Source organism: Natrix helvetica (genome assembly GCF_964273705.1).
Source record: "Natrix helvetica genome assembly, chromosome: 2".
Taxonomy (NCBI): Eukaryota; Metazoa; Chordata; class Lepidosauria; order Squamata; family Natricidae; genus Natrix; species Natrix helvetica.
In genome coordinates this window covers 74,119,066-74,144,831 of record NC_138552.1, presented here as the reverse complement: position 1 = coordinate 74,144,831, position 25,766 = coordinate 74,119,066, and the positions used below count along the sequence as shown (strand labels likewise).

General features: G+C 37.4%; 1 protein-coding gene across 5 annotated transcripts in view; it reads left to right on the top strand.

Moving 5' to 3' along the window:
* The window catches only part of PIP5K1B (phosphatidylinositol-4-phosphate 5-kinase type 1 beta), an 83,770-nt gene that overhangs the window by 22,574 nt on the left and 35,430 nt on the right, over positions 1–25,766 (top strand). For all 5 annotated transcript variants that reach the window (XM_081943656.1, XM_081943657.1, XM_081943659.1 and 2 more), the window contains exons 2-4: positions 13,244–13,325; positions 16,427–16,492; positions 24,831–24,961. In XM_081943656.1, the coding sequence (XP_081799782.1) occupies positions 16,427–16,492; positions 24,831–24,961 (197 nt within the window). In that variant the 5' untranslated portion in view covers positions 13,244–13,325. The remainder of the gene's footprint in view (positions 1–13,243; positions 13,326–16,426; positions 16,493–24,830; positions 24,962–25,766) is intronic.

The following is a 25,766-nucleotide window of genomic DNA, read 5'->3' as shown; positions in this document are numbered from 1 at the left end:
TTAGCCACTGCCTCCTTCCTAGGACTGAAATAAAGCCCAAGGTCACCCATCTGGCTTTGTGCCTAAGGTTTGACTAGAACATACAGTCTCCTATTTTGTAGCCTGATTCTTAACTATTTCACCAACTGAGAGCCATTCAGTTATGTGTGCCCTGCTCTGATCGTACTGCATACAAGTTCTGTTAACATAGGCTAATCCTTTTGCTCCTAAATCTTAGATTTATATTAAATTTATTTGAAGCATAGGACCCACAGAGATTGGAAAGCAGTCTGAGCCCTTTTGATGTCCATGGGCTCCTAATTCTTATGATAATTTTTCTATCATAATTAAAAAGTGCTATCTATATGCCCTGGTCAAAAGTGTTGAAAGTTTTTTGAAACATTTGAGAAATCTGTAAAATCTGTTTGGTCGTAACAATAACATTACTGTTAAGTAATTAAGCTCCCCGTTGGGAGAGCGAGTATGCAGAGAAGCGTAATGAGAGTGATATGGAATAACACACACAAACCAGCATACAGAGACACTGAATAGTATAAAAATATAGTAGTTTACTATGTAGAAATATAGAAGTATTCAGAGTCCGGTTATCAGTCCAAGTCATACACTGTTCAGTAATTCAGTTATCAATATTCTCAGTCTAACACACAAAATATAGCTAAACAGTAGCAAACCACAATACCTCAAAATACACCAACCAGCTTCAAACAAAACAGAGAGAGAACTAACAGTCATTCTGGCTCCCTCTTATGAGGTAACAAACTAATTACATCTGTTAAGCATTTAAAGTAACAGTAAAGTAATCATAGCTTATATACATTGCCAAGCCAAGCCTAGGGTTACATCCCTAACACTCTCCCCTCTTGGGTTGTCAATGTATTTACACACAACTTCACATTCTTAATCCATAAACATCACAGTAATGATTTATGTTTCTTCTTTAACACACAATTCAGTACATAATGTAGGTTCAAGATACATTGCATAATGCATCCCTTATCAAACATAGAACCTTTTATATCAACATCATCTAACTCATCGGGGTTTACATAATTTCCATTCATAATGGTTTACATAATTCCCATTCACTCCAGTTTTATGCTTATATACACGTTTTCATCCCCTTGCATAAGTAAATCAGTCTTGTCAAGCACTCCCAAATCCTGCAATGACTTAAATTCACTGTTCATGTTAGCTTGCACTTTTTATCCTCAGTTGGATACATAGTCAGCTCATTGTATGCAGCAGGTACCTTATCCACCTTCCATGCAATAGATGCCTGATACCTATCAGGAGGCCGCGTTACACGGGTTGACCTGGGTAATACAGGACTTATAGGTGGACTATCCTGAACATCCTCCTGCTTTATCACTTCCTCCTCCTGTGTAGACTCCTTCCCTTCATCACACGTTTTTGATATTCCTGATACCTTATTTGGGTCTACTCGGGTTTCAATTAGTACATCATCATTATTTATTTCCAGTTTATCCCAACCAACATGCTCTAAAAACTTCGCATTTGCACTGTGATAGATCTTATGTACCCATGCAGGAACTCCAAACGTGTGCAAGTAGCTCAAATCAGGTTTCCTACCATGCCAACGTGTAAATGGTACCTCTCCAGTAGAAGCATTTACAACGTTGTTCAGTAAATGATTAGCACACATCATGGCTTCACCCCACATTGCCAAGCCAAGCCTATGGTTACATCCCTAACAATTACTAAAGATGGATGTCACAAGAAATCATAACTAAATTTAATTACTCTGGGGGAGAAAAAAATGAATTGGGTCTCTGTTTTCTTCAAAGTTAATTCTGATAATAGGTTTTGAGGGGGAGAGCAGGAGGGGATTGAAAATTTTTTAGCAACCGGTTCTCTGCCTGGTTGCTGGATGAGCGTGGCCATGGGGAGCATGGCCTACTCGGCCTCCTGCACCACAGCAGGGGGCGTTTTTTGCCTCAGCAAGCTCCAGAGGCTTTCTTCGAGCCTCCAGGAGGGGGAAAACGGTCTCCCCTGGGCTCCAGAGGCCAGAAACAAGCCTGTTTCTGGACTTCCAGAACCTCTGGTAGGCCTATTTTTGCCTTTCCCAGGCTCCAGAGGCTTCCTTCAAGCCTCCGGGAGGGCAAAAACGGCTTCCCCTGGGCTTCAGAGGTTTAAACTGGCCCGTTTCTGGACTTATAGAACATCCGGTAGGCCCAATTTTCGCCATCCCAGAGCCTCTCTGCAGGTCCTGCACTTACCTGCATTGATGAACGGGCTGCATGGAGACTCCTAGGAAGGGCGGGGTGGAGTGGGCGGGACCAGTTAGTCCTTCCAACTACCGTTTTGGCGAACCAGATGCAAAATTAGCATCTGGTTCACCTGAACCGGTCCAAACCAGCTGAATCCCACCCTGAGGGGAGGGAAGAATATGTGGGATTTGATGCAGGCCAATATAAGTAGATGTAAGGTAGGATCCAATCCATTCCATTATTTCATCAGGAGTGCTTCCAAATAACACACTGACAGGCTATATTTTCCCATTTAATATTTTTTTAAATTCAAAATCATCCTTAGGTAAGAAGAAAATGTGTGGTATAAACATGCAATATTTCAGCTGGTATGGACAGAAAAATCTGAATTTCTGGCATAGAAGGAAATATTGTTCTAAGAAAGAGGTGTGTGCAACTTAATGTGCTGCAAAGTTTTCCACATCCCGAATTTACAAAGAGGAAGAGACTTTACAGAACCCAGCAACATTTCCTTCTAAATCAAAATACAAAAGATCTGGTGGCAACCTTATAATTCCCCTGTAAATTACAGGATAACATTTTAATGAATTGTGCCTTTTTCTAAACTGATTGTGACATTGATAAGAAAAATGGAATTTATTAGGAAAAAAGTAGTGCTTTACAAATATTATCACAAAAGTGGATGTCACGAGTGCTGGATGAGATTTGGGGAAAATTCCATTGATTTCTGGATCAAATTATATCTAAAAGGCTTTCTGAGTGGAAGATAGTCAATGGAAATTCCATTTGCAAAATTACGGGTAATGTTTGGAAATGATTACTAGTCCTCCATCTGGAAGAACCGGCTCTTAAAAGATGCACACAGATACATTATCTATTCTACCTATTTGGGCTGTATATTTTGCCCTAAAGGCCTAAAATACGACCTGTTCTTAGCAGAAGAGCAGTTTTAATTCATTCTGTGTTTCCTTGTTTATTTAGATTTATGGAAAACATATGAGTCATTCCTTAGCTCATGACTGTACCATTGTATATTTTGCTTGTTTAATTTCATGGTGTATAAAATGCATACAATGAGGAAAGGATGCTATCTGTATTCAGTGTTTTTATGTCTCATAGTCTCACACAGCTTTATTCATAAGGACAGATTCAGCTTATAATATCTTTCCCTCCCTACATACTATTTTTTGTAAATATACTGGGAGAGTCAGTGTTCTTCTCAAAAGCTTCTGCATGTCAGATGTATGTAAAATTCTTCCATTTAACCAATAGAAATTAAGAACCGTCTCTGGGGAAATTAATTCCTTATACATGTTTTGTGAGAATTGTCGGGCCTCTGTTCAACACCACAGGTAAGTTTTGTTTTTCCGAATGAAGGCTGCAAGGTTAAAATGGCTTTAATTGGGATTACTTTGAGTTAAAGCTGCAAGGCTGAGGTTTTAACACCAGGCATATTTCAAGGGCTGTGTGGTTTTCCATAAACAATATTTTCATTACAAAAAGGGCTGGGAGTATCGGAGTCTCCTCCTCCAGTTTCTCTGTGAGCACAGATATTTTTCTATGTTCTGTTAAGGAGAAAGCCATAGCCTATCATCTATTTCTGTTATTAAGCCATCTTGATATTGAGGGATATTTCGGTAGGTGCACTAACTCTGAGAATCTCTGGAAGCTGGAAGAACCAGAAACTGCTGGTAGTGACTAGTTAAGCAGAGAGACACATGATGGAAGTGAAGGCAGAAGGGGTTTTGCAACACATGGGAAGAAATCTACCTAGAAACTCAAAAGTGGGGAGGGGGGGGGGGAAACAGTGACAAATCACTTCTGTATTGTTACCAAGCAAATTGCATGGAGATGGCTAAAACATTTAGACCAGCTTGAATGTCAGTTAATGAGACTGCCTAAATCAAAAGACACTTCACTGGTTGCAGGGGAGGAAAATTAAACATTTATGAGTAAATCTGGAGCTGATAACCTAGCTAGACTAAACTACAAAGAAGGCTGATATTAATCTAGGTGACAGTATAGAAAAATGAGCTCCTTGTTTTACAAGGAGAAATGCAATTGGAACTTGGAATATAAAAAAATGTACTCTAAAGAAAACTTGAAACTATCCTAGCAGAAATGAAGTGCACTAAATTGGACACTAGTGGGTGTAGACAAGTTGGAGTATGTTCACCTGTAAGTACATAATAATATTCAGGATAAGAGATGGTGGTATTCATAGTATGGTATAGTATACCAATAATTGGTGTTCACGGTACGAGATTGTGCAAAACAGTGGGATGGAAAGAATATTTACAGAGGACATTGCTGGCTACATAGTCAATTCCAAGCTAAGAAACAAGAGAATCATATCTACAGCATTAGATTTAATGAATATCCAGTTGGGGGGAAAACATTTGCAGTTGATAGCAATTGGTTCTCCTTTGAATAGGCCATTGTTATTTAATCTTTTCTCCCTTTACATGGAAACTAAAATATCATTTTAATCATGTACTGCAGCATTCCATGCTTATGATCATCAGGCATTTTCTCAACTGTTTTAGCCATTTGGGGAAGGAGTGTTTCCTTAGTGACAGAGCACCTGTTTTCTGAATTCAGATTCAGTTTGAATTAGTGCTTGAATCATTGAAGAATCATTTCCTTTGGAGCAAGTGATTTGGTTTGAACTAACAATAAACTAGCTTTCAATATTCATGTGTGTTCTACATTGGATGAAAGCCAGCTGAAGGAGGTGTTGGATTCCTATCTCAAATCACAGAGCGTTTTTTTTTTGTGTGTGTGTGTTTAATCATATCCTATCTTGCAGTACTTAGTTTCAGTTGGTGATGTTGAAGTTGAGGATATAACTTTTTATTTTTTTATCACTGTTGCCCTGTAGTTTTGGAGAAACACTCAGTATCAGTACATAAAATATAAATATATTTTAATTTTTAAATATCTTTGTCCATTGTAGCAATTACAATCAGTAGGTCACTTCCTGGGGGCGGTGGGGGTGTGTGTAGTATAGTTCTTTAATGCTTTGGGCATGATTATGGTTTATTTTTTATAATTCTTTAAATTGTATTTTTATTCTGATATCCACTGCTGTTAAATTAGCCACATAATAAATACTAAGAAAGATGAGGTGAAATGCTGCTGTTGAAGAAGAAGCAAGTCCTTATTTGTAAATTGTTTGCTTGAGAAATGTAGTTTAGAGATTTTGCACATTAAATACTTTTTTGTTGGCTACACTCACCAATTATTCCTACTACAGATAATTATATAAAGACTTCCTTTGGAAAAAAAGTCTTGGTCATGAATAAATAAAGAAACAAGAATATTCTTTCTATATTTAGGTATCATTCCTTTCTGCTGAAACATGTTTGATTATTCATATGGATTCTTTAAATACAAAAGCTTTTAATGCTATTAATAATTCCACGTGTTTAAGCAAGAATTGTTTTATTCTGTTTGTTGGATGGCATTTAATAGGATTTCAGTTGGCATGTTATTAAATGGATATGTGTCTGAGCAATCTGGTTTATTCCTGCAACTTATAAAATGCAAAGGATTTACCCAGAACTTCAACAAAACAGTCTTTCTCTAAAGTTCCTTACCTTTTAGTAAATGCTTGTCTGAATAATGTCTCAAATAGCTTGTCCCAGTCCTCTACGTTTTAATTCCTACCTACCTACCTACCTACCTACCTACCTACCTACCTACCTACCTATCTTTATTCTATCTATCTATCTATCTATCTATCTATCTATCTATCTATCTATCTATCTATCTATCATTATTCTATCTATCTATCTAATTTATATGGCTGCCATCTCATAGAAAACAATTCTGTGTAACATACACCAATCCAACAAAACAGTAGAAATATAAAGCAGTCATTGTTTAAAACTGTTATATAATCCTCATTAAAAAGAATTAAAAATGATAAAAACAAAACCAAGACTGGAAGGAACTAATAGGCAGAAGAATGTTAACAATAAGTCAACTATCCCACTAGTTCACCCCTTCCCAGAGTCCTCAGGCCCATTGGCATTGCCCCCATAATATATTTTTCTTGTTATTTATTTATTCTGAAGTTTATGAAAAGACTGGTTGGCATCATGCTGGGCAGCTCAAAAACTATGGCACTCCAGGAATGTCCTTTTGCTGTAATCAAAGAGGTTCTGCAAAGAAGTGACAAGAATTGGTGGACATGCATTCCAACAAAAAACTATTCTGCAGATGAAAAGGAAAATGACCCACTGTGCCGGAGCGAAAATTAAAGGATCTAATTTGGACAAAATGTACACTTAATAAATACAGATATTGTTGATTTGAGAACCAAGGTATTTCATCTGCCTTAAATGATAATAAAACTTTTAGGCTCATTTCCTTAGACACACCCAGAAGTAAAAAAAAAATTTTTAAGTGGAGCTTGATCTCTGGTGATAAGGACACAACCATGCTGTTTTCTTGGCAGTAGCATGAACATACTTTGCTGTTTCCTCCTTCTAGTTCTTCATTTAAGCTGTACTCTGGTGTTTTTTATTGCTTTGATTCAAGTTCTGATCAAGCCCAGTTCCACCTAGTTTGGAACTCAGGTAGGATTGGCCAAGTGCTATTCTTTTCTCATGATAGGAGAATACATACCAGAGGAAAATTCTATTAAATAACCTGTGACTCATTGGGTCATCCTCCCATCTAAACAGAGAAATAGAATGACCATGGGCGGGCAAAATAGCAATGGAAATGGGAACAATTTCTGACTTCCTACTGACTTCCCCATTGATGTTGCTTGTGGGAAGCTGGTAAGGGAGTGCCAGAAATCACTCCTCTTTCTTAGCTGCCCTCCCTCCTTTGCTGAGGGGAGGGGGAACAAAGAGATTCATGGACCACAATAAAATTGCACCCCACTCCTGATTTCAGCATATCCCTAAGGGTCCTTTCCCTCCAGGGAGAAAAAGCGCTCACCCATCAATTGTTGGTAATCTCAGCCAGCCCTATCTCGGAAGCAGACATTCGAATCGCTTCCTCACTCTTACCTCACCATCCACTGCTGTGTAATTTCATATTTTAGTCTCTGTTCCAAAGCAGTCCATTGCTGCCCTAAACCTTCCAGTTTTGCCCAACTGAAGATTACAAGCAAACACGAGAGGTTTAGTATACAGTTTGGTTTGTGATTCTTCAGATGATAATGGCAAGGACAAATATGAATACACAAGGGTTAAATTAGGAAGCATTGTTTTTTTATGGCAGATTGCACCCTAAATCATTTGTCTTTCAAGCCCTAAGCTGTTTCTCTCACATACGCATACATACAGACGCGGACACACACTTGTGATATTTGACCAAAAGGTTGGAGACCCCAGATTTATTTAATTCAGTTTAATTTGAAAAATGTATTTGTTATGCTAAAGAAATCAATGCCTTCTTTACCTTGGCAATATGAATTCCCATATTAAAAAGAAAGAATTTTCTCCAAATAAATTGGGAATAAGCAAGCCTCTATTACATCCCAAATATTCTTGGATGGAAAGTTCAAGGCTATATTGTACTTGGTTTGGTTTAGTTATTTCAGGGTAGCATTGAATTAATTTTTCTGAAGACATTTCCTTTTAAGTTGGTATGCATAGAAATATGCTTTGACAGCCAAGGGGAAAAACTGCATATAAATCCACCTCTATGTAGGCAGAGTGCAAGGATAGATGAGAGTCTGCTTGTTGTGTAAACAGTATGATTCTTTGATGAGCCTTAAATGATCATAGGATGTAGAGTTTATTAAGATCCAGCATGGAAAAAAAATCTTTTGCACTGGTTATTTCCAAAGTATTAGGAATTTACTAATATTACCCGTCATGGCAGTGTAACATGTTAAAAACTGATATTTGGCATTGGGGGGGGGGGGGGGACGACTTTTTTTTTTTTGCTAAGGATTTATTTAGTATCCAATGCAAATGATTATATAAAAAAGAATTTCAGACATTCTTATATAATGCTTGGTCAAAACATACCATTTGCTAGCTTTGCATTTAAAAATAGCTTTATTTTCTTGGAGTATAGTTTCAGTAGTTAATTAATTGCTCATTATATATTTCTAATCTATTACTGTAAAAATAAATACGATCTTATGCCACCATAAAGACTAGCTAGTATAATATAGTGTATACAAATTATGTCTTAATTGGTTAAATATACCACAGAGTTGTTTGACATTGTATTCATTAAATATAAATTATCATCATTGCATCCTAGGATTACATAAATTTTACCATAACAAAAAATGTCCAAGTACAAGGTTACATGATTACGTGGAATAACTTTTTAAAATGTCGTTACCATATATTTATACCTATAGGAAAAAATATTGAAAAAAATATTTATTTTAAAGCAGCCCTGTAATTAAGCACAGTTTTACAAAAGTTTCTTTGCTGAAGGCTGAGACGCAGTTCTCAGTCATTAGATCTTTTAGTGTCTTCATCTCTTCTTTTATGGAGGTGTGGGTATATTCAGAAACTAGGAGCAGGTTACCATATACAGTGTTTTGTGCTTGAAGAATAATAAATTTGGATGCATGAACAGTAGTAAATTTCTTATTTTCCCAGTTAATAGAGAAGCAGATAGAAAATATAGAACAGTTTCCATTATTTTTGCCTATTGGAAGCAAGATCTCAGCAGCTTGATAGGTAAAGCTAAGATATGACAACTGATTATAATCCTATCAGTCCTCCCTCAAAACATATGTGGTTTTGCTGTTGTAATAATATTCTGTATGTACAATACAATACAATGCAATAGTAGAGTTGGAAGGGACCTTGGAGGCCTTCTAGTCCAACCCCCTGCCTAGGCAGGAAACCCTATACCATTTCAGACAAATGGCTATCCAACATCTTCTTAAAAACTTCCAGTGTTGGGGCATTCACAACTTCTGGAGGCAAGCTGTTCCACTGATTAATTGTTCTAACTGTCAGGAAATTTCTCCTCAGTTCTAAGTTGCTTCTTTCCTTGATTAGTTTCCACCCATTGCTTCTTGTTCTACCCTCAGGTGCCTTGGAAAATAGTTTGACTCCCTCTTCTTTGTGGCAACCCCTGAGATATTGGAACACTGCTATCATGTCTCCCCTAGTCCTTCTTTCTCTTAAGCTAAACATACCCAGTTCCTGCAACCGTTCTTCATATGTTTTAGTCTCCAGTCCCCTAATCATCTTTGTTGCTCTTCTCTGCACTCTTTCTAGAGTCTCCACATCTTTTTTACATCGTGGCGACCAGAACTGAATGCAGTATTCCAAGTGTGGCCTCACCAAGGCATTATAAAGCGGCATCAACACTTCACGTGATCTTGATTCTATCCCTCTGTTGATGCAGCCTAGGACTGTGTTGGCTTTTTTGGCAGCTGCTGCACACAGCTGGCTCATATTTAAATGGTTGTTCACTAGGACTCCAAGATCCCTTTCACAGTTACTACTACTGAGCAAGGTACCACCTATACTGTACCTGTGCATTCCATTTTTGTTGCCTAAATGTAGAACCTTACTCTTTTCACCATTGAATTTCATTTTATTAGATAGTGCCCAATGTTCAAGTTTGTCAAGATCCTTCTGTATCTTAAGCCTATCTTCTGGAGTGTTGGCTATTCCTGCCAGCTTGGTGTCATCTGCAAATTTGATGAGTTCCCCATTTATTCCCTCATCCAAATCATTGATGAAGATGTTGAAGAGTACTGGGCCTAAAACAGAGCCTTGGGGTACTCCACTGCATACTTCCCTCCATGTAGATGCAGTTCCATTGAGGACTACCCGTTGAGTGCAGTTGGTCAGCCAGTTACGAATCCATCTGGTGGTGATGCTGTCTAACCCACATTTTTCTACTTTATCTAGTAGTAGGTTATGGTCTATCTTATCAAAAGCCTTACTGAAGTCCAAGTAAACTATATCAACGGCATTGTACAATGAGCCTACTATGTGAATGAGCTAACTAGCGTTATAATTCCTTTTCATGTATCTTTAAAACAGCCTCACAAAGGTTTACTGAAATAAATTCTCATTCAATATATTTTAGTAATGTTCTGCAATGTAACATGCATCAATTGCTTTCCCTAAATGTGTAATGGAATAGTCCTTGACCTATGACTGTAATAGAGCCTGCCCATTATATGTTGTGATGGTTATAAAACAGGTCGATCACATGTTCGACACAATTTTATAATTTTTTTCGCAGGGGTCATTAAACGATTGTGTCAGTCATAACTGCGGACGCTGTGGTTGTTAAGCAAATGCCACAATCATAAATACAATCTCTTGTTGGTTTTCGGCAAAACACATAAAATGTGATCATGTGCCTGCAGGACACTGTAAATGGCCATAAATGTGACCATGTTGCCGAGCACCTGAAGTGTGGTCATGTAACTATTGGGGGGGGGGAGATGGAACTGGGTATCAGAACTTCAGATCTGGGTCAGGACTTCCGGTTCCGGCTCCCGAGAGCGACAGGCATGTTCCACTCGCCCTGTGTGCTCTTGGTGGGCTCCTCCTTGATCAGGGGGGCACTGGGTGCCTTGTAGGGGCGCCAAGCCGAGGGGGCGGGTAGCTGGGGGTCCCCTGTGTCGGCAGCGGCCACGGGGGGGGGGCTCCTGGCATTGCCCTAGATGCCAGGAGGCGAAAGGGGGTGCGCGGGAGCTCTATGCTTCCGCGCGCTTTCGCGACGGGGCTGCCGGACGAATCTAGGAACTTGAAGGCTGCAGCTGCGAGGTGGTGAGATGGAAACCCTCCCCGGCTCCTTTCTTTGACTGTTTGGTGAAGGATTGACAGCATTTTTAAAACTTCCAATCGGCTTCTGAGAAGTGCGATTGGAGGGAGGGGGATTTCCCCCTCCCTTGGATGGGCGGCTTTGGATTGCTCTCTGCCCTTGGAGGAGAGGGGGGAGAGTTTTAAAATGAAATCACACTCATAGCAAGCAAGCAGGTGAATATCCTGTTGCAATTGTGAAAGAGAAGTGATGATCTGTTCTTTTTGAAAACTTTTGAAAACTTTCAGTTTGCTGCCTTTTGATCCCGTGCTGGCAAGGCAAGCTGGCACACTTCTGTTGTCTTTATGCACTTTGAAATCTGACTCCACCCACAGAAATTGCTGGCATTTTGTCTTTGTCTCCGTGACACCCAGAAATATCTCTTGAAATACTGTACCTTGGACTTGGACTGATGGATTTTATTGTCTGGATTTGAACTATAGAAAAGGTCTCTATTATTGTCAGGACTCCCTGCCTCGTGATCCCTCTCAGCTATCCCCTGTTCATCATTGCCATTCTACCTTGTGGATACAGACACCACTGAGTTTCTCTTCATTAAGATGGCACCGAAAAGACCCCCACCTGGGAAACCAGGCTTTGCTGGCTCTGCTCCAACATCTTCAACGTCCAGCCCCAGTGGACAACAGACATTAACATCTGTATTACAAAAAACCCCTGAGGAGGACCTAACCCAGCAGTTGCTTCAAAAGATTTTAAAGGGGCAGGAGGAATTGAAAAATCAACTGAAAGAAATGAATGAACAACTCAGAGAGAACCAAAATCGAATGGCTCAAAATTCACAGAGACTGGAACTTTTGGAGGAGGGGACGGCTGAGATAAGGAGGGGGGTGAGGGGGGTCAAAGAGGAAACCAAGAACTTGAGAACCATCAGATAAAAATAGAATTTGAAAGGATGTCTTTTTTCCTTAGATTTCAAAATGTAATTGAGGCTGATAATGAAGATTTGAGGGAGATTATGACAAACTTACTCGCTGAATACATCAAAAAAGGCAGACAGCAGTTGGGGTGGGATATTGACCTGATCTATAGAGTCAGTTCAGCTTATGCTAGAACACAAAATGTTCCAAGAGAGGTTCATATTAAATTTCTTAGAAAGACTACAAGAGATGAGATTCTGAGTGCACAAAGGGGGCAAGCGTTAAAATACAAGGAGAGAGAGATAGTCATCCTGAAACAAATCCCAAAGAAAGTCAGAGATAAAAGAAAAAAATATTCGTTTTTAGCGAAAAAACTATTTGAAAAAGGGGTTTGGTTTCGATGGCTTCTGCCAGAAGGTATGTTGATATTCTGGGAGGGTAGTAGAGTTAGAATTAATACAACTATGGAGGCGGAGGCCTTTATGGAAAAAAAACAATGCTCTCCTAGATAAAGCTGTTGACACTATACAGGACACGCAGGACACGGGAGGTGCCGGAGCCTTGCTGGTGGGGGGGGGGGGGGAGAGGCAGCATCGAGAAAACTTAGATCACAAAAGTGAGCTAGAAAAGCATTGCAATTGCTGATACAGGGAATTTTTTTCTGTTGGATATAAAATAGATTGAAAATATTGGAAAATATAAGGTAAAATATGCTGTCAAAAATTGTTAAGTAGTATTTTACTTAATGTATTAACAAGTGAAAATTATGAGAGTCGGGGGGAGTGCCATTCTCTGCACAATGTAGCTGCCATAATTTGTACCCTTTTCCACTACCCTTTTTCCTAAAAATTTTGTAAAACCAATAAAATTTTTGTTCAAAAGAACTTCAGATCTGGGTCATAACTCCCCTTTTTCGGGTAGGTTGTAAGTCGAGCACCACCTGTAATTAGAATGATCATAAATAACATATGAATCAGAGGTTGTATTCAGCAGGTTCTGACCAGTTCTGTAGAACCGGTAGCGGAAATTTTGAGTAGTAAATACCACCTCTGACTGGCCCTACCCACATCTATTCTCTGCCTCCCTAGTCCCAGGTGATCGGGGGGGGGGGGAATGAGGATTCTGCAGCAACCTTCCCCTGGAGTGGGGAGGGAATGGAGATTTTACAGTATCCTTCCCCTGCCACGCCCAGCAAGTCACACCCACAGAACTGGTAGTAAAAAAAAATTGAATACCACCACTGGTATGAATGTAATAACACATAAATGGTGTGTGTGTGTGTGTGTAGGGCCCTGCTTTTTGTTGATTGTTATTCTATATAAAAATATTTTTAAAATAATTTACTCTGGTTAACAAAGTTCTTTTTTTTAACAGTGTCCTGGAAAAATTGACAGCATCAATGAAAGGGCTGATTCCCTCTCTCAACTGCAGGCTGTTCGTAACATAGCTAAGAAAGGTATATGCATTCTAATATTATTAATAACAGTTACTACTTGTTGCTATTATTAAGCCTACCGTAAGAATGGAAAAATATATTTGTGATTACAGGTAGCCTTTGATTAAGTATGGTAAATAGAACCAGAATTTATGTTACGTGGTGGGAGATGGGCGCAGACAGGGAAGTGGCACTGTGGCATCATCTGACTGTAACTGGGCAGGCAGTTGCCTGCCTTGGACCCACACTCACCCTACCCTTGGTCTCTTGAGGGAAAAAAGCAGCAAGAGTGACTTATGGGGGAGACTTGTGACTTTCCCTGCTGGCTTCCCCCTTGACTTTGCATGTGAGAAGTTGGTAGGGAAGATCTCAAATGGCAATGGTGTGGTTATGGGCTCTCCAACTGTTGTAAATGTGAGCCAATTGCCAAGTGCTCGAATTAGAGTCACATGATCATGGAGACATGATCATGCAATGACCACAACTTCAAGGACCTGTCATAAGTCTCTGGCTTTATTGTAACCTCGAAGAATCATTAAGTAAGTGGTTGCTAATGTATGCAGAGTCTGGGCAGTTTATAAACATCTTGTTTTATGTTCATAAAGTTTTACATAGCTCTTTGGGTGACCAAAAGAGCAGATCAACAACCTAAATAAGAAGGACATGCATTTTGACTAATAATATGTTCAATGTAGGCATCAGTCTGTTAACTAGCACATTTCAATTTCAAAGAAGAGTTTAGTAAAGGAATATTTATAGCATGAACTATGAACCTCCCTCTTTTAAGTGTTGCTTTGCAATCAGCTTGTGAAGCCAGATGAGCTATTTAATGATTTTTCTTAAATAAAGATGTTATCTACGAGAGGACATTGTGCCCGTTATGTAGTATCAGCTTGCAGGCCCACTCTAGCATTTTAGTGAATGCTTTTTTTAAAAAAAGAAAAATGCTTTTTAAAAGAAAAAGAGCTGAACATTTTGAATCTAGGATAAAGAAAATGCAATCATATTCTCTACCAGTTTATTTGTTCCTTAAGATAAGGGACACAGAGACAGACTTTTCAGAAACCCATACTTATTCATGTCTTTATGACCTCCTGGCTCTTTGCTTGCCCCTAAAATTTTTAAACTTTCTAATTGGTATTTATCTTGGTGAGTTTACTAATATTTTTCTTTCCCTTTATTTGCTGTTTCATCTATCTCTTCTCACTGATATTTGTGCATGTTCTATGCATAAAGAAATAGGAATTACATTAAATATCTATTGTTGGTTAGATGTAATACAAATTTTCTAATGTGCTCATGACATTTTTGCCAATGCTATTGGCATTGGCAGGGAAACACCCCGAGCATCTCTCCACAGCTACAGAAAGGGAATGATCCAGAGATATTTTAAAGATCACTGGGAATGTTGCATATAATTTATATATAAAAACTCATCAGATGTATAGTAGAGGCTAGACACTCATCTGTCTGGGATGTTTTAATTTGAATTCCTACACAAAGTTGAAGGGGCTGGTTTGCCTAAATAGGCTATGATTCTATAGTTGTTCTCCATGAGATAGAAACAGCTAAGTGCACAAGGGTATATATACTTGTATAAACTCTGAAGCCCAACAAACCTGAACAGGCCCCCAGCTATGGTAGCCATATTAGGTTAGGATTGTAATTCATCCATGCAATCCAGTGGGCCATTCGGGTGAGTGTAGCGACTATAAAATATAATGGCAATCACTGATTATTAAGATAAGATAGAACTATTAGTGCAAAATTTTGCTTTGTCTTGACTAAAATTCCTATAAACATTTTTTTATAAAGGAGCTAAAGGTAGCTCTTTATTATGTTCCATGTGGCTTTGGTTGCTCTGTTGTTGAACTCATTTGTTGGAGAGACATGGTTTGACTGTTATTACTCATGCTTCAGTAATGATCAGATTAGGAATGCATTGCTTTTAGGACTTCCCTTGGCAAGTATTGGTTTGATTCACCATTAGAGGAACCACATTATTTACTAGCAATGACTGTCCTGAGCATATTATCAACCTGGTATTCAGAGAAGTACATTGCTATTGATTTGTTTCCAGTCTCGTGGAGGATTGATTTTAGTGTTTAAAACCTTAAAAGGACTGGGACTAATACAGTTGAAGGATTACCTTTTACAACATGAATCTCCCAGCAATTAAAGTCTTTATTACAGGCCCTTTTCTTGTTCTCTTAGTTACTATCTTTCAGACATCAGATGAAGTCTTTCCAGAGTTGTTATTATTGCTGTGCCTTTTAATAGCTGTTGTGGCCCAAGGAACTGGCAGCAGAGTTGGACAGTGAGGAGGTTGGGGACAAATATGGGCCAGTCCTGGGGGCTGAGGAAAACTCTGGGTCGGAGGCAGAGAAGGAGCTAGGCAGCAGTGAGGCAGAGGTGCCTGTTCCCAGTGTGCACATGCGCAGAGCTGCCAGAAGACAAGAAAAACTAAAAAAGCAGGGTCAACTTGGGAGTAAAGGCACACCTTGGAGGTGATTGGCCCCTCCCATAGGAAACAAAAGAGGAGCGAATGGGGAGTGGGCTTTTGCAGGAAACAATTTGTTCCTTCGGTTGTTTCAAAAGTGGAAAGTTCTGTTTGTGACTATAAGAGACTCTGTGCCAAATGTTGCCTTGCCCTGCATTTGGAAACTCTGACAGCTCGCCAAGTGAGATATGGTTCGTGTTGATAAATATTCCTCTGAAAGACTGTTTGCCAAGCCTTCACAGTGGTGTAAATAAAAGAGGTTTTGCCCGGACTAAAACTCTGCTTCATGCTTGTTAAGGAAGCCTAGGTCAGAACAATAGTATTTAGAATATTCTGTGATGCTGTGATTATCCAGAGGTACAATTTGGCTTAGAAATTACGGCTCCCCAAATTATAGAGAGAATGGGGAAATAATAACAAAGTCCACAGGTGTCAATCTATAAAACCGACTGTCTGGCATAACGTAGCGGCACTACCACCTGATTATTGATTTTAAACTAGTTGTTCCTTGTACATTGATGTATTATATTTTAGGTTTTATTTAATTTGACTGTTACATTTTTGGGAAAGGTGAGCTAGAACACTACAAATAAAACACATTTGTGCTTTTAAATATTTTCAGATGCAGACTATAGCTGAAAATGGAGATCCCCCTTCTGAAAAACAAAATGAGAAAACGTATAAAAAGGTTTGTAAAGTTTTATATCCTTTTCGAATGATTCAAAATGATTTCATTTTTTAACAGCTTGTATAGAGTGGTAGAATGTACACTTTTCTCTTGTGCTTTATGGTTCTTGGAACACAAGAAAATACGTTTGGATACATACTATATAGTTACTATACAGTTATAGGCAGCGGTTTGCCAGCCACGATCCTTCTGGGACACGAGCCTCAAATCAATGCCTTTCCCCTTGCTTTCTGAAGAAGAAAATTAATCGCCACAAAATCACTTCTGAAGCTATGCCTCCTTCCTATTGGAAAACATTAAGGGTACTGCCAGCCTTATTGGCACCAGCTGTTGGGGGTGGCTCTTTCTGATCCTGAATGCAGTAAAAAAAAAAAACAGGGCCAGACCTGCGAGAGAGGACAAAATTGCCAAGACAGAATTGTATTTATTTGCATTTGTATAAATTGTATTTGATGAAAATATTGTTTGTTTTATATCTTACCTTTATTACTTTTATCAACAACTCAAGGCAGAAACGTATCTAATACTCCTCCTTCCTCCTATTTCTTCATAACAATAACTTTCTGAGATGAATTGGGCTGAGAGAGAATAACTGGCCCATAGTTATCCAGCTGGCTTTCATGGCTAAGGCAGAACTAGAACTCATGGTCCCTCTGTTTCTAGCCTGATGTTTTAACCACCAGACCAAACTGGTTCTTATTATTGATAATAATATTAATATTAAGGGCTACTTAGATAGGATCTATCATCTCAAAAGAACATTTTTATTTGGTTTCTGGTCTCCCATCAAAACTCCAAATTCATGTTGGTCCATCTGACCCAAAATAAACCATTAAATTACTACTGTAAATGTTTTGCTTAGAATGTCAGTGCTATCTATTTGAAGTATTTCAGCCTACAGTTATACTCTAAAAAGCAATATACAACCAAAAGCCAAAGTACTTCAAGGAGCTGCTACATCATAACAGTAATTAAAATTTTAGTTTAGAGCAGTGCTGAAAAAAATACAATACAAAAACACTGGACTATGTCTATCTTAAATGGATAACTACATTAAACAACAATAACAACATAATAATGTTAATTAGAAAGGGAATTGCCATATATTATAGATGAATCAAAAACATCATTAGAAAAACATATGGCTCTTAGGCACCAAAATAGCCTTAAATGGTATAACCATATCATGTGATACAATTGTAAAATGCATTTTATTATAAGAACAAAAAGGCAAATTAAGCATATAAATCAGTACATGTGGTTTAAATCTCAAAATAGTGGTGCACAAGACTCCTAATGGTGAAGTACTTCTTCAAATATAGAGAGAATAACTTTCTATAACATGATAATAATTGATAAAGAATGAATGTTCTCCTATTCTTATTATTGATTTATTGAGCAAGTGTATATGACTGCCCATCTTAACAAGGCAATTCTGGGTGGTACATGATAATAGATAAAAATATAAAAACAGTGTATACAAATTTTTAAAACCCTGGTAAAAAAATATACCAAAAAACTCAAAATACAATCAAAGCAGGGGGAGAATAAGAAGTGGCCCTCTCAACAATGGAGCTATCTTGCCAAGGGTCAAGTTCCATAGGAACCCAAGCCTAGTCACATAAAAAGGTCTTGAGGGCCTTTTGGAATGTCAGATGGGATGTGGCCAATCTTAATTTTTTTGGGGGGGGGGATGTTCCATAAGGCGGGTACCATAGCAAAGAAGGCACATCTCCCTTGGATTCACCAAATGTAGATCCCTGGTCAGTGGTATCCACAGCATGCCTTCTCTGCCAGATCTGATGGGGCAAGTAGGGAAAGGTAGCCTGGTTCCTCAGATAGCCTGGTCCCACTTGATGAAGGATTCTAAAGGTTAAAACCAGCAACTTGAATTGGATACAGAAGCAAATAGGCAAGCAGTGAAGCTCTTGGGTAGAGTTGCAACATGTTCTGTTCCAGGAGCGTGCATTACTGTCCATGTCACCACATTCTCTACCTGTTGAAATTTCTGGATACTCTTCAAGGGCAGACCCTTGTAGAGTGCATTGCAGTAATCCAATTTGGAGGTGATTATGGCATGAGTGACTTGTAAACAGGACCTGCTGATTCAAGAACAGGCGCACATGGCACACAAGACAAAACTGTGTAAAGGCTCTCCTATCCATGACTGCCATCTACTCATCAAGCAGAAGTTATGAATCTAGGAGAACCCCAAGATTCACACTGGGTCTGTCTGGGATAGGACAACCGCATTCAGCTTCAAAGATGGCATAGTCCTGGAGTCAGAGGGCCTGAAAAACCAAAGCCACTCGATCTTGCAAGGATTAGCTGAAGCCCATGGTTTCCCATTCAGACCCTCACAGTCTCCAGCCGCCAGATCAGGGCTTCATTTAATTTACTAAAGGTAGAAATATAATACTGAATATCATCAGCATATTTATGGTACTACACCCAATGGTGATGGATAAGCTCACCCAGAAGCCTCATGTAGATAAAAGGAGAAAGCATCAAACCCTGTGGCAACTCACTTAGGCTGAGGGTAGCACTTCTCCCGTCACGAATGACTGGGATGGATTCTTAAGGAAGGGGGCGAACCAACACAATGTTGATCATGGTCAATAGTATTGAAAACTGCCAAGAAATCAAATACAGCCCATCTAGGTCATCTATAACCATGACCAATGCTGTTTTTGCCCCACAGTTGGGCCTGAATCCCAACTGGAAAGTATCTAGACAATATCCTTCCTTGAAGGCCTTCTGAAGCTGTTATTTCACTATATGAAATAGTGGATAAAAATTGTCCAGTATAGTGGGGGCCAGCAGTGACTTTTGTAGCATCAGGCTCATTTTGCAACTATAAAAGGATGCAATATCCTTTTCCATTGTTATCCTGCTAGTTTTGTAGCCATGGGTATACAATTCATAAGCACCTGCAAGATTTATTGTATAATATAATGTAAAATAATAATATTCCAAAATAAATTTAATATATGAAATTATTTAAATCCAAATGACAGCTGCCTTGATAGATGATCACAAGACATCAACCCAGTTTTCCATGTTTAATACCTATCCAAAAATTTGCATAGTGTTCAGTACATTATAAAATATTGTAAACTATAATTTAAAATTTCAAGAATTAAGTCCTTTATCTGCCAAAATAATTGTTGTTGATATTTTTCTCTCAGAAATTTCAACTCAGTCCATATCTCTCTCTATATTCAAATATCTAATTGGATATATTCTAGCAATCATTCATAAATTGCTATTATTTTTTTAAAGAATAGTTTTAATCCTCTAGTACTAGAAGAGATACTAATATTACATATTTGTATCTTATGAAGTATACCTAAAATTTTAAAAATTAAAACTGTTTAAAGGTGCACACATTGCATATTTTTGCAATGAACAATGTATTTGTACGTGGAAACACAACACGTAAGGGGCAACATTATGTTGCCACCTATGTTGTATAGTTCAGTTTAGCTTCTCTACAGCAAAGAATTTAAAATGACAGTAACCATGACCCAAGAACAAACTATTAAATAGTTACCTGATCCTCAATCATTCCCATCCATCTTATTATTTCAGTTCAGCCAATACCAGTGGGGTTGGAATCTGTTTTTCTAATTTTATTAGTGAACATATTCTCTATATGATTGTGACATGGAGAAATTTTTGAAAACAAATCTCAATATATTGGAATATTTGAAACAACATAGGATAAAATAATTATTTCATCCTATGTTGTTTCAAGCATTCCAATATTTGTTTTTATTTTTCAATTGTTCAAGAATATTTAATTATAAGCTAATATAATTTATATCATTCTGTCCTCCAAATCTAAAATTGTCCTCCCTTTTTTTATTTGTTCACATTTGTTCCTGATTAATAACCATTTAAAGTTCATTCTAAGCTTCTTGAATAATTTGGCTCTCCTAATTCTATCATAGTCTTGAGGAAGCAGCTCACGTCTAGTGATTAATATTTTTGGCTTACTGTTAATTTAATGGTGTGGCCTGAGGCCATTTCTAGGCTTGAGAGGATAAAGTCTTCTACTAAAGAGAGCTCCCTTTCATTACTGCTCACCTTGCACTGTTGCAGCACACACCCCAGTTCAGCAAATATGATGCACTCGTGCACTCTTGTATAGAAGCTAATATTTGTTTAATCAAATCTATGTTTACTCTGTAAAGTTTAAGATGGTTAGGAAGAGGTAATTACTTGGAAGTTTGAGTGCTGTAAACTAAAACTAATGTACTGAGCCAGTTTGTAGATTAGTTTTCTAGAAAACCTGTAGGGAAAAACCCTCTGAATAATTAGGAAAGAAATTGATCTTAGCTCTTTTTCCCCCAGACTTTCTTTTCAATCCTCAAAAAGAATTTTTGACCTAATTTTTCTGGGCTTCTGTCCCCAGAGTTATATTAATGAATATGCAGGCTTCTGAACTTTGAAGTAAAATATACATCTGGATTTTCACCTTTAAAAACAGCTGGCTAATTTTAAAGTGAGTTGGAATATCAGTATGCAAACATAAGAGACAGAACAGTTTGGTTCACACATATTTTGAGCACATGTCAATCTGTTACTTTTTCTTTTCTGTGCTTTAAAATTATTGTAATTATTTTTTCTTTTTAATGATTGCAATAAATTACTTGCTTACAATACACAAAATAAAGGATTTCTCAATCCTGTTTTATAAAAACCAATACTTTTACATCTATTTTGAGATTATTCCTTTTTCTTAAATGATCCGTTCTCAACTATAACACTTTCTTGTTCATGCTTTAGCATTGTTCTTTTTGATTTATATAAAATTTATTCATTCTGTAGTAATACTCACGAGCAGTAACTGCATCATTTACAGAGCCTTTGTTCTATTTTTAGAATACTTGATGTATGAAAACAGGAAGGACTCATGGTACTTTTTAATGTTTGATTTGACATTTAGTCATCCATAAAATAAAGCATAATTATTTATTATTTATTTATTTAAGACATTTGTATAGCAGCCTATCTGAAACCAAATTCTGAATGATTTACGATCTAGAATTTAAAAAATCTATACACAACATAATCCAGAAACAAACAATTGCTAAACCTTCCAATAAATTTAGCTCAATAATTTAAGACATGATCCTTTGAAATAAGTTTATCTAATAAGATACAGTATCCTCTGCATGTTATTCAAGGTTTGGGGGGAAGAGCTTTCTAAAATATAAACTCAGTGTCGAAGAACCTGGCGTGTCTTCTTGGGTTTCTTCGTTGCCTTATGAATAATGAAAGATGAAATGTCCACTAACATTTATGACTTCATGTCATAAATAATGCTTACCATCCTTAATAACCGCATTGTGAAGCTTGTTAAGTTAGCAATTTCATAATTGAGAACATTATGTTCTGTAATTGCTGACATAGAAGCCCATCCACAGATAAGCCAACTCTAGAGTTTTTAACCAAAATACCGGGGGGGGGGGGGGGGGGGTACTATCTGCAGAAAAGCTGACCTGCATTTTTCATGATATTTTGGTTTAAATTTTGAGGATCTGTAGATGGGCTTACATGCAAATATATATTGCAAATACAGGAACTTTGGAAAAGTATTACTGTATCAGTATACATGTATTTTATTAATAAAATCACAGAGACACCCATCCACAGATAAGTTGAACTTCTTTTTATGGGGGGAGGGAGATTGCATGTGCATGTTGGCATCTAAAATTCTTGGCTTATCCATGATATGGTATTTCCAAACCAAGTTAATATCCCTGGTCTATCACACCAAATTATGTAACTTTGGTTAAATGGTTTGCACAAAATTATTATCATCATCATGTCTAGTTTGCATACATGTTCCATTTCAGGGGAATGAAGTTGCAAAAATGTATACATCTTTAGAAAAGCAAGTAAGATTGTATGATCTGCCTACCTATATAAAGCAAATCATTGGAGGCAAATCCTCTACTACCACATATGGTGGTATCTTTTTTGTGCAAATTAGAGATATAGGAAATTTGTCTAATTAATTCAAGAGTTTTTTGTGGTGGAGTTTTTTGTTTTTTGTTTTGCTCCTCTTATTTGACTCTGTGTTTACTGGTATCTGGTTTCAGAGAAAGAAGCCTTAGACTCCAAGCTGGTCTATATTTTATGTGGTGACCAATTTCAGTAAAAAATGCTGACACATCTTGGACTAGAATTTCAAGAGGTGACACACATGTAGGAAGTCTTTAACTGATATTGTTTCAAAGGTCACACGATGGTTGCTTATATTTAGGATTATATGCAAGCATGCATTTGAGGATTAGTTCCTTACTTTATTTCCAGTTTTGCTGCTTCTTCAGATTCAGTAGTCACTGATTTCTATAATTAAAAGACAAATTGTATACAAACACTTCCAGTCAAAGGCTCCACTTAGTATAATTACTCTTTTGTTACTTCATTAGGTAAACAGAACTCTTATCCATTTTATGAAACTCTCTATAATCACTTAAGGTGTCTTTGTAATTTATTGTAGGAATGCAGAGTTAGCTGCTTATTTCATGAAGAGAGGAGTCTTTTTTCCACTTAGTATAACCATTGACTAAGTACATGTTTGAGTTGATACACGAGGTTCTTACACAAATAGAGCAAAATATGTCGATTTGAACAAAAGGGAAGGAGTGTAATGCAATAGAATGTATTGTCTATTTCATATCATCATGCCATTCACAAACTGAAATTGTGTGATTTATAAAATTGGACAGTATACTTTTTAAAAATCTACTCTGCCACTTGAAATACTGAGTCTCACCAATTAAATCTCTGCAACCAGGATGTAATAGAAGCCTTAAGCAGTAGCTGATAGCTTAAAACTTCTGCCTTTTGTTTCTTATAAAAGTTCAATAAAATCAGACTATGAGAAAAAGACAGAAGGCAATGCCTAGTCCTTTCATTTGGGCTTCTGGCTGTGTGTTTCTAGAGTTTATGACTCCGGGATGCCAGAAGTCCTTTACAATCCAAGGGTATAGTTTTAATTTTGTTGGCTGTAGGTGGAGAAGACACTGCCGGATGCTTGCCATATTAACTTCAAACATTTATAATATAACCAGATTGATTCTATATTAGTCTGAATAGTTCAGACTGCTGAAAAACATATGTATTCATCTATAAATAACATATTTGTAATCTGTGTAGCACTGAGAGATTTCTATGGATAAAAGATTTTTTTCAGAAATCCCAAAGGTGCTTTTTCAAAAGGCAACTGGACTTTCCACCAGAAAGTCTAGTTGCCTCTTGAAAAAGCACCTTTGGGACAACCATGACCTGGATGACTGAGAATCTCCATAGACATTTTTTTTCAGAAGAATTCTGCCTTCTCTCTCTTTTTCAAAAGCTATCACCATCACATTCTTAATAGCATCACATTTTGAAAATCAGACATGAAAAGTCGCCTTTTAAAAACAAATTTTATATATTGATTTTCCTATATATTGATTTTTTTGACTCACAGAAAGACAATAACTAGCTGTTTTTCTTTTTCCCTGAGTGTTTCCTTTCCTGGCCCATTAACTACAGTGTTCAGTGGGATCCTCCGTCCAGTTTCACTGGAGCATTTTAGCCCAGGAGGTATTTACTTTCTTTACCAGTTATCTAGCCACTATAGTTGTGGTAATAATTGGCTTACACAGATGACAGTGATGCCCTGTCAGCTGATTCTTTCCATTAGAAACTCGAATTCATTCTTCTGCCTTGTCCATTCCTCTGTGGCTGCATAACATCATGGCTGTGAGCATCTTCCTAAACTGCAGGCTCTGAGCTCCCCACAATTGGGCAAGAAAGGGGAGAAAGGGAACAAAAAGGAAAGTAGAGGAAGAAGTTTAGGAGCATGATAATTGGAAAAGTGAGGTTCTCCTTTTTTGCTTTTTTTTCATCTCCTGCTTAAATTATATAATGATTTATGGGAGCTGTTAGAAGTCCAGAGCACTCGGAAGATTTGCAGAGTCCTTTCTGTTGTAGACCATCTGCTGTGAAAAGGGAGAGTGCAGGCAGAGGAATGCTCAATTTTGCCCCCCCCCCCTTACTAGTAGGCAGCTTTTGAGGTATGAACTTTCTTTTCATACAGTATGTAACCTATGAGTTTCAAATAATGCTTTTTTTAATCTTTCTGGTAGACTTGTATGATGTACTGAGATCGTTTGTCTCAAAATCTGAGAAATGCTCTTGGAGGAATCAACTTGTTTTTTAGGTAGAGGAAGCCAGGACTTTGAAATATTGTTAGAGATGTAGAAGATTACCAAAAAAAAAAACCCATGTGTTGCAAAATGACAATTTTAAACATAACATATATTTGTTTTTGCAGACTGCATCTTCAGCTATCAAAGGTGCCATACAATTGGGAATAGGATACACAGTGGGCAACCTTACATCCAAACCAGACAGAGATGTACTTATGCAAGATTTCTACGTAGTCGAAAGTGTATTTCTTCCCAGGTAAAGGATGAGTTAATTATTTTTTATTTCCCTGAATATTATTTACCAGATTTGTTGATTAATTCTAGTGATAACCAGTCTTCCTTCCAAAGTACTAATACATGTTTCTTGTACTCACCTCACTTTAAAAAACAATCCAAAGAAAACTTGTGAGATTTGGTTGAAATTCCCCTGGGTCTATATAGATCTTTATATGGTCCATTTGAACAATTTTGTATTATTTTGTTAGGTATTGCTTACATTAAAAGATAACAAAATGATATTTTTCTGAAGTCTATACAAAACTAAATTTCTAGTCTGTTCTTCATGTATTTAAGGAAGCTCTATCTTGGGGCATATTTGTGGAGAGTACGTTATTACATATTATTTAGTATTTACATGTTAATATTAAAAGCTGTTAGTTAAGTCCAAAGAAAATGTAATGAAAGGTTTAACTAAATGGCATATAAAAGTATAGATATTTAGCAATGACTGATCATTGTAACAGTATGGCTTAATACTTAATATGTTTTAAAGTGATTGCTCTTCTTCATGGAGAAGTGACGCAGATTAATTCAAAAATTGGTTTTATCTCCTGTTTGAAGAAAATAGGCAAAAACTAGCAACAGAGGAAATAAAATCTTTGTAATAAAAGATGAATTTACACTTTGGTGATTCAACAACTGGGATCGCATTCACTGTTCTCCTCTTGAAAAGCCTTTTCCAAGCAGAGTTTGATAAATAGTAATTTTTGAAATCCGTGACCTGCAGATATAAAAAATTCAACAGCTCAAATAACTTAAAATAATGATTGCCAAATGCAGAG